Below are 13,198 nucleotides of genomic sequence, written 5' to 3'. Positions count from 1 at the left end.
AGCGCATTTGACTTCTTTTTTTTCTTATTTTGTACCCCAATCTATTGCTTTTCTTTCCTTCAAACAAAACACATAACTCGATTTATCTAGCTCCGCCTTAAATAGAGGGGGAAACAAGGGAGGGTACCAGGACCAAACAGATATATGATTACTAATAGTAAGCTAGACAAAGAGGGGACCACCTACTCTAGCAGCCTGGGGGGGAGGTGATGGTGGGGTATATGGATTGCAGAAAGGGAACTTGGATGGGGGGAGGACATAGCTGGTGATGGGTATTCCCCTGACTCATTGTTAATATGTACCTAAAATACTACTGTGAAAAATATGTAACCCATTATGATCGAAATAAAAATTAAAAAATATAAAACATCAAATAACACAGAGCTGGTGCTCAGTCAGCTCAAGCAAGCAGAGCAGTGCACAATTATTTGATTGTGTTCTATAAATATATTCAACCATAACACCAAATTCACTGTAAATTTTAATAAAATATTTTAAATTTTTTGTTTATAAAAAACAAACAAACAAAAAAAGAAACCAGGATCTCTAATTATAGAAGCCTGACTGTGACAACTGTGATTGAGGAGAACTTTTCCTGGGACCATGAAGAAAGACTTTGGGGTTAGACAACTTAGTATGCTGAAGCCTATAGTTGGTCTTATGGAAAGATGCTTCATGGGTAGGAACACTCTGTTTTTATGCCAATGGTTTTTCCTTTCTATTTTTCCCAATGTTTGCTGCATCTCTTAAAAAACTGCCACCCCCTCTTTTTGTCTTTTAGATAAGGACTCCTGACTTTTTTTTTTATAGAAACTTGGGGCATGAATTAGTTTGTTTCTGCATTTTTCTATAAAAACTAAGACAAAAGAAAAAAAGAATGAGGTCAGGGTCTCAGTGGTCTCAGATGCATTGGTGGAAAAAAGGGACAGAATTATGGTAATATCCAAGTCAAAATCAACAATAATAGAATCAAGAGACCTAAACTTTAACAATCTAACCTAAATAGGCCTGTTATACTGCAGGCCAAGGGACAAAGGGTGGTGGTATAGGATGTGCTCTGAGATCACTGGAGGATCGAGGTAGACACTGATGGTGGGAATGGCCCTGATTCACTGTATATCTGAATTCAACTCTGAAGGACTTTGTAGATCACAATGGTTTCAATAAAATAAAATTAAAAAAAGATATGTGGTTAAAAAAAGGATTATGGTGGTATGTCAATTATAAATATATTGTAACATAGCTATAATTGAAAAAATAACCAATAACAAAAATATATACAAATGAAATGCAGACAATCACTCTAGGATACAAGTGAAATGCAGACAAAAACTCTCCAGGCTTTGACAAGAGGCCCATCCTCAGGGACACAGGTTTTCTCCCAAATTCTTCCATAAAAAGTCTATGGTTCAAACCCATTTTGCCTGGATCATAGGAAGTAGCTCCCTCAGAAATTGTTTACTTAATTTCAGTCAGCCTGGCAGAAAGACTATCAAATTTTGGGTCTGATCACTTAGTCCCTAAAATGTCATCACGCCAATTTCACCCACAGCCTTTCCCAACTATGTCCCACTCTCTAAAAAACCTCACAAGCCTGAGTCAGGACATGAAACATAAAATTAGATTGTCAATGAATTGCACCTGATAGTTGTGTGTGGTAAAATACATAAAACCTTAACCATTTTAAGTGTAGAATTCATCACCCATACTAGAACTGTCCCATTAAACAATTCCATCTGACCTCCATCCTGCACTACCACCCTCCATTTTTACAGAAGCTGAAGCCCAACATTCTTTTTTTCTCTATATATTTGGCTTTATGAAAATCTTTTCTAAATGAAAAAAATTTAACCTTTTATGTGTATAGTCTTCTCTTAGCATAATTACTCATATTTCAACTGTATCATAGCAAGACGCATATTTCTTTCCTTTTCCAGGAATATTAATATTAATTAACTAATAATTAATATTAATATTGCATGGTATGTATAGTTCACTAATTTATCAAGTGATCAAAATTTGGGTTCTGCCCACTTCTTGGCTCTTTTTATAATGCTGTCACTATGACATGACTCTGCATGTATCAAATCCTTTTTCATTTCTTCATTTCTAAAGCTGAATTGGATCATAATAGAAATCTATGTTTAATTTTTGAGAATCTGCCATATTTTTGTTCTTAGAGTCTTATAGGAAAAATAAATAAATAATGAGGCATATGTCAGCAGGAGGTGAAGCTGAAAATCTGTACCTAATGATGCAGGGAGAAGTAGCAGTGTCTGATGCAGGACTGGCAAGATAAAATGATAAGGAAACACAAAATGTGAGGCAGCAGCAGCAACTGGGTTAAAAAAGAAATGTAGAGCAGTAGGAAATAAAATCCTGGGTGGCAGTATTAAAAACTTAGACAACATGTAGTAATTAGCTGAAAATTATGGACCACAGAATATTAATTTTCCATCTCTTTCTGCAAATTCAATTAAGGACACTTGCACCGACCGCAGTTTCAAATAGATTCTCACAAGTTTTTGGGAATACCTATCCTTACAATAAGACTTGAATATCTTAAACTAATTAGCATTTATATCTGCTCCACACAACTGAAATAATTTAACTCCACAACAAATGGCCTCCAAATGTTTTCTGATCTATGATGTGGACATTAAAATTAGCCTCACAGAAATGTTTGAGGTTAAAAAGTAATCTTGCATATTTTAATGCCATACTTAACACATGGTCAAGAGCTTTAGCAATGTCATTAGACTTGGGCCTAAGAAAACACTAAATCAGATAGTACATGCACTGATTTTGCAGGTTTGCAGATAGTCTCCTGTCAATTCCCAGCACCACATATGGTCCCCATGTACTGCCAGTAGTGATTCCTGAACAGAGAGTCTTGAGCAAGGTCTGAAAACAGCTGGGTATGTGTCCCACACTCTCCACTCCAAATAGAATATAACAAACTATAAATAAGTGGTACAACTGTCTACTCACCGGATGTTGCTGTGATTAGCTCTGGGCAATTTTTCACAAGCATTCCAGAGAGCCTGAAGTCTCTTATCTTGTTCTTGAATACTGGGAAATTCATAAGTTGAGGATAAGTAAATGGTGTCTCACTGGCAATCAAATTAATCAGTCATTGTAACATTTGAAAATAAGGGTTCATAATTGCTATTGACTATATCAGCAGTCTGTTATTCAAATGTTTATTATTTCTTCTTCTATGTTCTTCTATTTACTATTAACAAAAATTTTCCTGTGAATGTCACTTATATTACATAAATATGAGCCTGGGAGACAGAATAGAACAGAGACCAGACTTCTCGGAGTAAACAAGAACAATGATATCATCAGGAGGACCATTCTGGCACAGAAATTAGAACACAGGACCCAGTCAGTGAATTCAATTACTTTCATACAACAATAGTAGTCTGTGGTTCATTATGTATATTAAGCTACTTGGTATCTGACATATAAAAGATGTTCAATACATATTCTCTGAGTAAGTATATTCTATTAATTCAAAAGAGCCAAACAATTCTAATTGCACGTCATAGCTCAAGGAAAAAATTCTTTTCTTACAAAATGACTTGATGCATGGGTTTCTTTATAAATCCTATTAAGTATTAAAATAGATATAATGGAGTAACATGATTAATATGCTTTTCAAGAAAAATTATAGTAAGGACAACATGATTAAAATTGCCTATTCCCAAAAAACTGAAAGGCCTATCTTTTGAGTCCAAGGGCAGGATAGCAATATTTCTAGATATATAGAGTCTTCCTCAGACCCTGACAATGGAGAAAAAAACAAACCTCTTCCCTAAAGGAATAGGTAAACTTTATCAACATATACTTTTACTAGAAACTGAAGTGTAAATTAAACACTCTGTTAAGATATGGAAATGTAACATTTTTTCTAAATTTGATCAAAGCTTGGACAAATTTTTTTAATTATGTCTAGTACCCTAATGTTGATGTATGGCAGTTGGACTTGGACACACCCCTTGGATAATATAATGACACTTGAACCTGGACATGCCCCTTGTCATTCCAGGTATAAAAGGAAAAACTTGGACAGTTGAAAGGGGGCTCAAGATAGTGACTAGAGCAGCTCCTGCTGGTCTGTGGGGTGCCAGAGATAAAGCATCTGAAAGATGCTGCCTGCTTTATATCTATTCCTTTCTCTTTTGAAGCTGGGCCTCCCTTGGCCACTTCTGGCTAATACATTTTCATATATCTCTCCCTCTCTTTCAGAAACCCATAGACAGTTGTGGCAGGTCTCAGACTCCAGGAAGAATAAAAGATACGTGGTTTCTATCCTCTCTCAATCCAGGACAGGCAAATGCTACACCTTTCTTTTATGTGCATTTTTCTTCACCTCTCTGACCCTCATTTTCTACTCAGAATGATGGGATTAATAAAATAAATTAATCTCATAGAGTTGCTGTGATCTGTGAATGTCTTGAAAAAAAAAAAAACACATGCTCCATTGTTCCTGCTTAACTGAAAGGTTTCAGTCAGCATCAGCTTCTTCAATTGTCTTTGTTGCTGCCATTGCTCTACTCTCTGCTGGTAGCTAAGATGTCTTAATGTATTTCACCATGTTGTGTTTTATTTTCCTACCTCTTTACCCTTTCTATGGTGAAGGAGTAAATGTTATCAAGACCACTCATTGATAAAATAAATAATCACATAATAAAAGTTTCCTGTGTTATCATGCACTATTGCTAGGGACTGAGAAGCTATAATTAATAAGGTCACAGCTCTCAAAACTCATGAACCATGCAGTCACTTTTAGGAAGAGAGGTAAATCGAGGGTTAAGATAGGTCAAAATTTTTGGCTTCCTAAAATCAGGTTAGTAGGGAAAGTTTTTGAAGAACATACATTTAAAGTGAGGTCCAAATTGCCAGAAAAGCCAATGATAGGCAAAGAATATATGGAAATCAAATGGCTAAGAAAAAGTCTTGTGAAAATTGTGAATGTGGGTTAGATAGCAAGTAACTTTTGACATGACAAATTTATCCTATGACTTAATCACTTCATCTTGAAAAATAAGAAAGCAGCACAACCTTCATCATAAAATTGTTGTGAAAATAAAAATTAGTCAAAACCTATAAAGAACTTAGAACAATAGATATGATAAAACTTATCAAATAGCATCATTCATGATTATTAATATATCATGGACACAGTATTTAATCCCACAATGAGATATAAGAATAGCACCTATTTGATTATTCTTTAAAATTTAATTTCTAATTTGAAAGCTAATTATACTACTCAATTGAATCCTTTAACATGATGCACAATAGTCTGGCTTCTCTTTTGGATCAGCAGCGTTCTATTTCAAAACTCAGGTTTTTTTCGTTTTGTTGTGGGCCATAACCAGCAGTGGTCAAGGTTTACTCCTTGTCTGTAAGTAGGGATCATTCCTGGTGGGGCGCAGGGATCATAAGAGGTATCAGGGATGAAAGGTTGGTTAGTTGTATGCATGGCAAGCGTCTTATTCTTTGTATTCTCTCTGGTCTCTGGTTTTGTGTTTTGGGACCACACTCATAATTTCTCAGAATTTACTTCTGGAACTGAACTCAGATAAACCTTAACAAGGTTTGGAGGACCATCTATAGTGCTAGGGACCAAACCCAGGTCAGCCATGTCAATGTAAGTGCATTATCCACTGTACTATCTTTCTTGTCCCAACTTCCAATACTTACAGATACTTTGTTATTTTTGATAAGGTAAGTTTATTCTTCTTTATGGTTAAATTATGGCTATAAAGCATATCACTAAATAGGCATTTGACTTTAATGTTGCTCTCACAAAAGATTCTTTTCACTTCTTCAGTTCTTCCAAACCATTTATTTTTAGTATTATCTATCACTTTCTCTCTGATAATAACTTTACTATTTCCTCATAAACTATAACCACATGCTCCATAAAAGAGGATTTATGCAAGTAATAATATGTACTTATGATAGCTCATAAGTCACAATAAATAACAAGACTGTGACTTTCTATGCTTTGCACTGATGTGCACAGTAGATGTGTCACAAATACACAAATATACGTATAATAAAGTTAAAAATTTTTTACAATTCCTTTTTTCTGTAATATTACCACCAGATTAAGTGAGTCCTTTTAAATTTTTCTTTATTCATTTACATGTAAATGCATTTTTAGAACTGTACCATTTTTATTGTGTCTGTTTTTTTCTTTTCAAAGTAGATCAACTGTTATTAACTTCCTTTATTTCAAAAAACAAAAATATTTTTATATCAGCATAAAGAGCTTTAATTATTTTGTTAACTACCACAAAGTATGTCACAGTACAGGTATACAATAGTTTATATAGCTTCTCCCTACTTTTCTAGATTTTTCTCCCTACTTCTAGATTTTTGCTATTCAGAATGATATTGATGTTCATATTCTTGAAATAACCCTAAAATATGTACAAATATTTCTTCATGAGAAATGCCATGAAACAAAGTTGTTTGATAATAAATTGTGAATACTTTTATAATTTTTCAAACTTTTGTATCTTTAATAAATACTTAAAAATAAACTTGTATTCACAAGACCCAAAAAATGCTGTATACTTACTTAGAAGCCTGAATCCATTCATCATAAAGTTCAAAGGTCATAAGTGGCTCTGGTAACTCTCGAAGGTAAGATTTCAAAGCTCCTGAGAAAGAATACAAAATTGGTTGTGAGACATCACAGCTTGGCAGAAACAAATTATACCAGCAAGCATTAAGCACATGGATAACATTTGGGATAGGCCTGACAAATACATCACAAATCAAATGACAGTTTCATATGAACAGATTCAAGATGCTCAACTGCCAATGAGATCTGGACAGACAATGTTGTTGCTATTTGTTTTCTTATTTTATATTTTCTTTTAGCACACAGGTGATACTTTCAAAATATCATGCTAACTACTCTTAAAACTGGGTCGACTAAAGTATATTGGGAGGTCACTTTCCCAAGTATTTGACAAGTCTCCGTAAGCTTACAGTTTCCTTGTGACTCTTCACTACACAAGACAGTCTACTAAAGGAATGTGTATACCCACCTGCAATGGCATGGGGGTCTGCTGAGTATTCCTGCACATCTACCACACAGCAATCCAAGGCAGCTTTTAGCTTCTTCAGTTTGGAGGCAGATGGAGCTACCCGGAAAAGTCCCTATCAATATGACAGGGTCAGTGGATAGCCGTGCATGTCAAAGGCACAAAAGCAAAACCAACAGAGGGAAAGGCTACATTTCTGAAAAACTCAATTTTCCCAACCTGGTTATGCGATGGTCATTACAATATTACTGACAGTTTTCTTTTCTTTTAGACATGAGCAAGCTGAGAGCTGTAATTGTGTCTAACCCACTGTCATAACCTTTGTAAAATATTAATTTAGATCTAATTGGATTTGGATGTGTAGGAGGCTTGATGTAAAAAGAACTACAGAAGCGTGTGTATATGTTTTGGTAATCATAGGTTGTTCTTTTAGCACCTCAGGGGAATAAAGTTTACATCCTCTGAGGAAAGATAGATTAGGTATTTGGGAAAGATGCATTGTTTCTTTTATGTTTTATGTATTAAATTACTTTTAATATGCTTCTTCCCTCCAACTGAACCAGTAGAAGGTGTTCTACAGCATAAATAAACTATGAAGAGAAAGAAAAAAGGAGTTACATACAAAGGAATCTGTAAAGAGAAGACAAATATATCAGATTAAGAAAGAAAAACTCAACCTAGAGCTAAGTCAGATATAGACTGAATACATAGTACTTTCTATGTACATTGTTCTTAGTGATGAATCAAGAGTGAAAAACTGAATGTCAGAATGCAGTCTTGTTCTGTTTGATTTCATTAGAAGAAAATATTCCTGGTCTAAAATATTGGAATTTAGGCCTGCTAAGACCACTATTTTCCTTATATTAAAAACATGTCAGATACTGATGATATTATATGTATATGTGAGGAAGCCACATAACATGTTTGAATTAGTGTTAAGGAAGGTTATTGCCACAAAGAGAAAAGGCTACTGCACATATTCATATGTTAGATCCTCACGGTTACAGAATAACTGTGAGAGAAGGGTGCAATAGCATTTGATAATGACAAAGTGAAGCAAGAAGAATTATCAAGCCAATGACTGTAGATATTGGATTGTATAACTGAGAAAGTTGTTGTATTGAGTGAATACAGAAACAAAGAAAATAGGTAGTTACTTAAAAGAGCTAATGAGCCCAGATTCTGAATGTGAGAGGAAAGCATCATAGCAACAACCATGCAGCAGTGTTGATAGAGAGACGAGGAATCTGAATCTTCATAATATGCTACACAGTTTTAGGAGAGTACAATCACACTACTGGAAACCTTAAAGAGAGTGGGGCAAGTTCTTTAAAGATAATCTCCATGTCACTGTTAGGGTAAAAAGGACATCAGGGAAATGAAGAAGTCATTAATTTCAAAGATGCCCATGTTAGTATCTTTACAGACAGAAATGTAGTCAAAGGGGATGGTATAATTCATAATTTTATTCAATCTGGGGCTTCCTAGTAACCTGCCAGGTTTAGCTCAGCACAGAGAGCTGAAGAAGACACAGAAAAAAGATAAATGAATTGTAAGCACACAGAAAAAGCAAACATTTAGAGATAAACTAAAACAAAGCAGTTTGGAAGAAATAAAATGTATTTTGGTCAAAAGATCTTTTTTTCTATGCTAGGAGAAACATGAGCATATATATAAATATACATATATATTTAACTAAAAGAAAAAGAGCAAGGTTGGAGCAATAGTTAAAATTGTAAATACACTAGACATTAAACTCAATATTTGGCACAACTTATCTCCTCTCAACGACCAGCAGGTGGCACTCAAAGTACCTCTTGGCATGAGAACTAAACACTCTCAAAGTAGATAGCTATGAGTTGTTCTGTTCAAAAATAAATGCTGGGCCCGGAGAGATAGCACAGCGGCGTTTGCCTTGCAAGCAGCCGATCCAAAACCAAAGGTGGTTGGTTCGAATCCTGGTGTCCCATATGGTCCCCCGTGCCTGCCAGGACCTATTTCTGAGCAGACAGCCAGGAGTAACCTCTGAGCACTGCCGGGTGTGACCCAAAAACCAAAAAAAAAAAAAAAATGCATAGCACTTCCAAAGTAAATATCTCTTGATGATGTCAAAGAAATGGCCACAGCAAAAAGCAAAGATGAAGTCTACTTACAGTAAATGAGTTACATAACAATAAATAATAAGTAAATTATAGCAACTTATTAATTTTTATATATGACTTTTAAGACATACTTTATATGTTTATATCAATCATATTTTTAAATCTCTATATAGGAAGTATGATCTAAAAAGTAAAAAGGTCTAATATTAAAATTCGAGGAGTCATTGGCCTGGAGATAATGTTCAAAGAGCTGATACAAATGCTTTCCCTGAGTTAAGTTTAACTTCTAGTACCCCATGATCTCAAAGCACTGCCAGATATAGTACTGCTGGCCTCCCACACCACCAGGGTCTGAAAGCTCTGGGCCAGTTATCATTAGCAGTTGCCTCAGAGTCACCTGAGCTTTGCTTTAGAAGCCCCTTAAAATAAATAAAAGTCAGAAAATCTAATAAGCAAAGGAAGAAAGATGAGAAGAAAATGGAAAGGTTAGCAAGGGGAGATAAATGAAGAGAAATAAAAGAACAAAGAGGAAGAAAAAATATGAGGAAGAGGAGAGAAAAAGAATAGAAAAAGAGAAGAGAAAAGGATAATACATGTCCAAGTGTTTTTAAATATGGAGCACAAATAACTAATTTATTACTGTAAGTTCCTCCTTGCCACTGGTAACAGTGTCTTACTATCTCTAATCTTCCTGTGAAATAAAAGTACATGACAGAAATCAGGACTTGTATTCTTTTTTTTGGCCACACCTGGTGACACTCATAAATCGCTCCTGGCTTGGGGAATCATATGGGATGTTGGGGGAATCGAACCACGGCTTGTCCTTGGCTAGTGCACGCAAGGCAGACACCTTACCACTTGCACCACCGCTCCAGTCCCAGGACCTGCATTCTTTAACAAAGAAACTCTGTAAACTCTGTTTTATATAACAGAAAATCTGCTCAGTACTAGGTTTATATGTGCCCAGACCTACCTCCTCCTGCATCCCACATTCAAGGAGCATTGTCACACACGCCTCAATAGGGAAGGCAATTTCACGGCCACTGATCGTGAGGTGTTCCTCAAGGGGTTTTCCAAAGGAAGGCTTCTCTACCCATGCCTCTGAGGGAGCAAAGAAAGAAAGTAGCAGTTCATTTAGTAAGTCATTTAGGTTGGGATATTTCCTTTGGTCAAAAAAATTCTCTTAAGACTACCAAGGACAGAAGGACTCAGTTTTTCTTCCTTTCTTACAGTTTTGGAAATATCGGGACGATTAAGAATGCTGTATCCAGAGTTACTGCACATCACAGACATTTACACACATTTATGTACATCTTGGAGAGGGCAGTGTTTGTATTTGCTTTTTTGATTTAGTGCAACTAGATAAAGATATCAACTTATACAATTCTAGGCATTAGTTCACTTTTTAAGTGATAATATTGTGAAGATCATGGGGGAAAATAAAATACAGAAGCAAGGACTTACCAGGGAAGCCAAACAGACTTGAAAGCCCTTCTACCAGCAAGAACGTTATGCACTTACCCTGTTGTGCCTTTATCTGAGGCAACACTGCCTCCAAGAGTGTCAATGATTTTCTGTGGTATTCAGCTTGCACTTCTATTAGCTGGAAAACACAAGGGCAAACATTACCCTTTCCAAAAGGTGTAGAACGGTTTGTTCTGCCACATGGACGGTTCTGCATGAATATACTTTTTATAAAGAAGGGAAAAGAGTGGAACCCATTCATTCTCTTTTATCTGCTTTGACTTTTTCTTTAGCCTCTGTAGCAAAGGAGTGCCATAAATGGAAATTTAGAAAATAGAATATTGAAGAAATAAGGACATCAATCTCGGAATTGAAGTCTAACTTTGATAACTTGCTTTGGATTTACTATATCACACTGAATACCTGATCTTCAAAGCAAAAGTAAATAAAGGAGATGCAATAATATAAAAATACAAATGAAAACCATGGTCAGAAACATTTTCTTATATAGTAGGCTGTCAGTGGCTTGTAAGTCGAAGTTAATATGGAACTGATCAGAAAATTTGACATCTATAATTATCATCTATATTAATTTAAGTGATAAAATGTCTTTGTCTATAGCAGGAGTCCTCAGACTTTTTAAAACAAGAATTCAATTTACTGTTTCTCAAACAATGGGAGGAACAGACTATAGTTTAAAAAAAAACAACTAAAAATTATGAACAAGAGGTCTGAGGCCCATAGTTTGAGGATCCTTGCCTCAAACGAAGAGAAACAGAGAAGAGGGAAGTTTGAGTGTGCAGCACACATCTTACATATGAACAGTAAGGGTCTGGAATGTATTGGCTGCTAAGCAGGACAGGCAGCAGTGGCAAAAATACCAAGCAGGCCTGATAACTGTCCTTGGAGGGCTGCATTTGGCCTGTAGATCATAGTTTGGTGATGCCTAGTCTATAGTTTGAGGTAACACAGATAATAAATTATTCACTATTCTTGATATTTTACTATACTTTTAAATAATACAGTAGAAGATGGAAAGCTACTGAAATATTGATACAATAAATGACAACTTGTACTTTAACTGTTTTTGGAAATACAGACCCCTTAAAATTGGATTACATCCAGTAAAGAAACATAATTACTGTTTAATTGCTTGGTATGGGGATAAATAATATTTCCAGGAGCTGGAGCATTTAGCTTGCCTGTGGCTGACCCAGGATGGACTTCGGTTTTCAATCCCTGGCATCTCATATGGTCCCCCAAGCCAGGAGTGATTTCTGAGTGCATAGCCAGGAGTAACCCGATTTTCAGTGGGTGCGACCCAAAAACCAAACACACACAATTTCCAATAAAAATTAATATTTACTTAAGAATAAGAATATTGAAATAAATTATAAGCAAAAGGTGATTGGGCAGTTTAGTAAAGATTAAGATCTCAATAGTTCCAATCTTTTTAGAAACTAAAAATTGAAGTATTATTAAAACTCTGCTTAAAAATAAAATTTAAAGTTAGAAGGAATGTTTTATCAGTCCTTTTTTATGATAGAAGGAACTCTTCTAAACTTTGGGCCGCTGAACAAAATGTTAGAAAATTACTAACAGCTGACAACTGAGTTAGATCCTATACTTATCCCATACGTTTTAGGACTTCCTTTTCTTTATTATTTTAATTTTTGTAATTCCATCAGTTCCATTATGATACACAAGAGTTTGTAGGTTATATTTTTATTCCCAAATTTAAATGTGACTAAAGTGACTTTAGCGCTAGAGAGATAACATTGTTAGTAGGGTGTTTTTCTTGCATGTGGCTGACCAGGGTTCAGTTTCTGACATCCTATATGGACGGCAGAGCCTGCAGGAGCGATTTTTGAGCACAGAGCCAGGAGTAACTCTTGAGCACTGCAGCTTTGGCCCAAAAACCAAAACCAAAATCAAAAAAATGTGGTGAGCTGAACTATAGATAGATAGATATATAATAGTGGTGCCAGAGATCAAAACCAGGCTTCACATATGTTTTATTATCAAACGACATCTCCATCTTGGGTCATTTATTTATTTATTTATTTATTTATTTATTTATTTATTTATTGGTTTTTGGTTTTGGGGCCACACACAGCACACTCAGGGATTACTTCTGACTCTGCACTCACAAATCACCATGGACAGGCTAGATGATCATATGGGTGCTGGGAATCAAACCTAGGTCTGTCCCAGGTTGGCCGCATGCAAGCAAATGCCCTATCACTGTGCTACCGCTCCGGCCCTGACATTTCCATCTTAATATCTCCTTATCCCTCACCTTTTCTCATTCCATCTCCCACTCTTCCATCTTTTGCCTTGTATTTACCCTATCCAGAGCCAGAGTCCTATTTAGAGTGAATAATTAAGAAATGGATGATTCAAGTTAGTTGTGAGAGGCAAGCTTAAAAAATGATAAATATTTGTTTATTTGTTATTTTCTTTGAAAATTTAGACTAAAAACAAATATATTCAGGAGCTGGGGATATCTTCTTGCAAAACTCCTTGTTTAGGATAGATCACAGATTTTCAGTGTTAGCT

At 35.5% G+C, this 13,198-nt stretch overlaps 1 protein-coding gene across 9 annotated transcripts in view; it reads right to left on the bottom strand.

The window, feature by feature from the left end:
* Positions 1–13,198, bottom strand: part of ARHGAP44 (Rho GTPase activating protein 44) — a 242,618-nt gene that overhangs the window by 34,676 nt on the left and 194,744 nt on the right. For all 9 annotated transcript variants that reach the window (XM_049776835.1, XM_049776841.1, XM_049776834.1 and 6 more), the window contains 5 exons: positions 10,697–10,778; positions 10,149–10,276; positions 7,077–7,188; positions 6,602–6,683; positions 2,992–3,072 (listed from right to left, as the gene is read on the bottom strand). In XM_049776835.1, the coding sequence (XP_049632792.1) occupies positions 2,992–3,072; positions 6,602–6,683; positions 7,077–7,188; positions 10,149–10,276; positions 10,697–10,778 (485 nt within the window). The remainder of the gene's footprint in view (positions 1–2,991; positions 3,073–6,601; positions 6,684–7,076; positions 7,189–10,148; positions 10,277–10,696; positions 10,779–13,198) is intronic.

This window comes from Suncus etruscus, chromosome 7 (assembly GCF_024139225.1).
Source record: "Suncus etruscus isolate mSunEtr1 chromosome 7, mSunEtr1.pri.cur, whole genome shotgun sequence".
NCBI classification, from domain to species: Eukaryota; Metazoa; Chordata; class Mammalia; order Eulipotyphla; family Soricidae; genus Suncus; species Suncus etruscus.
The sequence above is the reverse complement of the archived record's forward strand: the minus strand, read 5'-3'. Positions and strand labels throughout refer to the sequence as shown.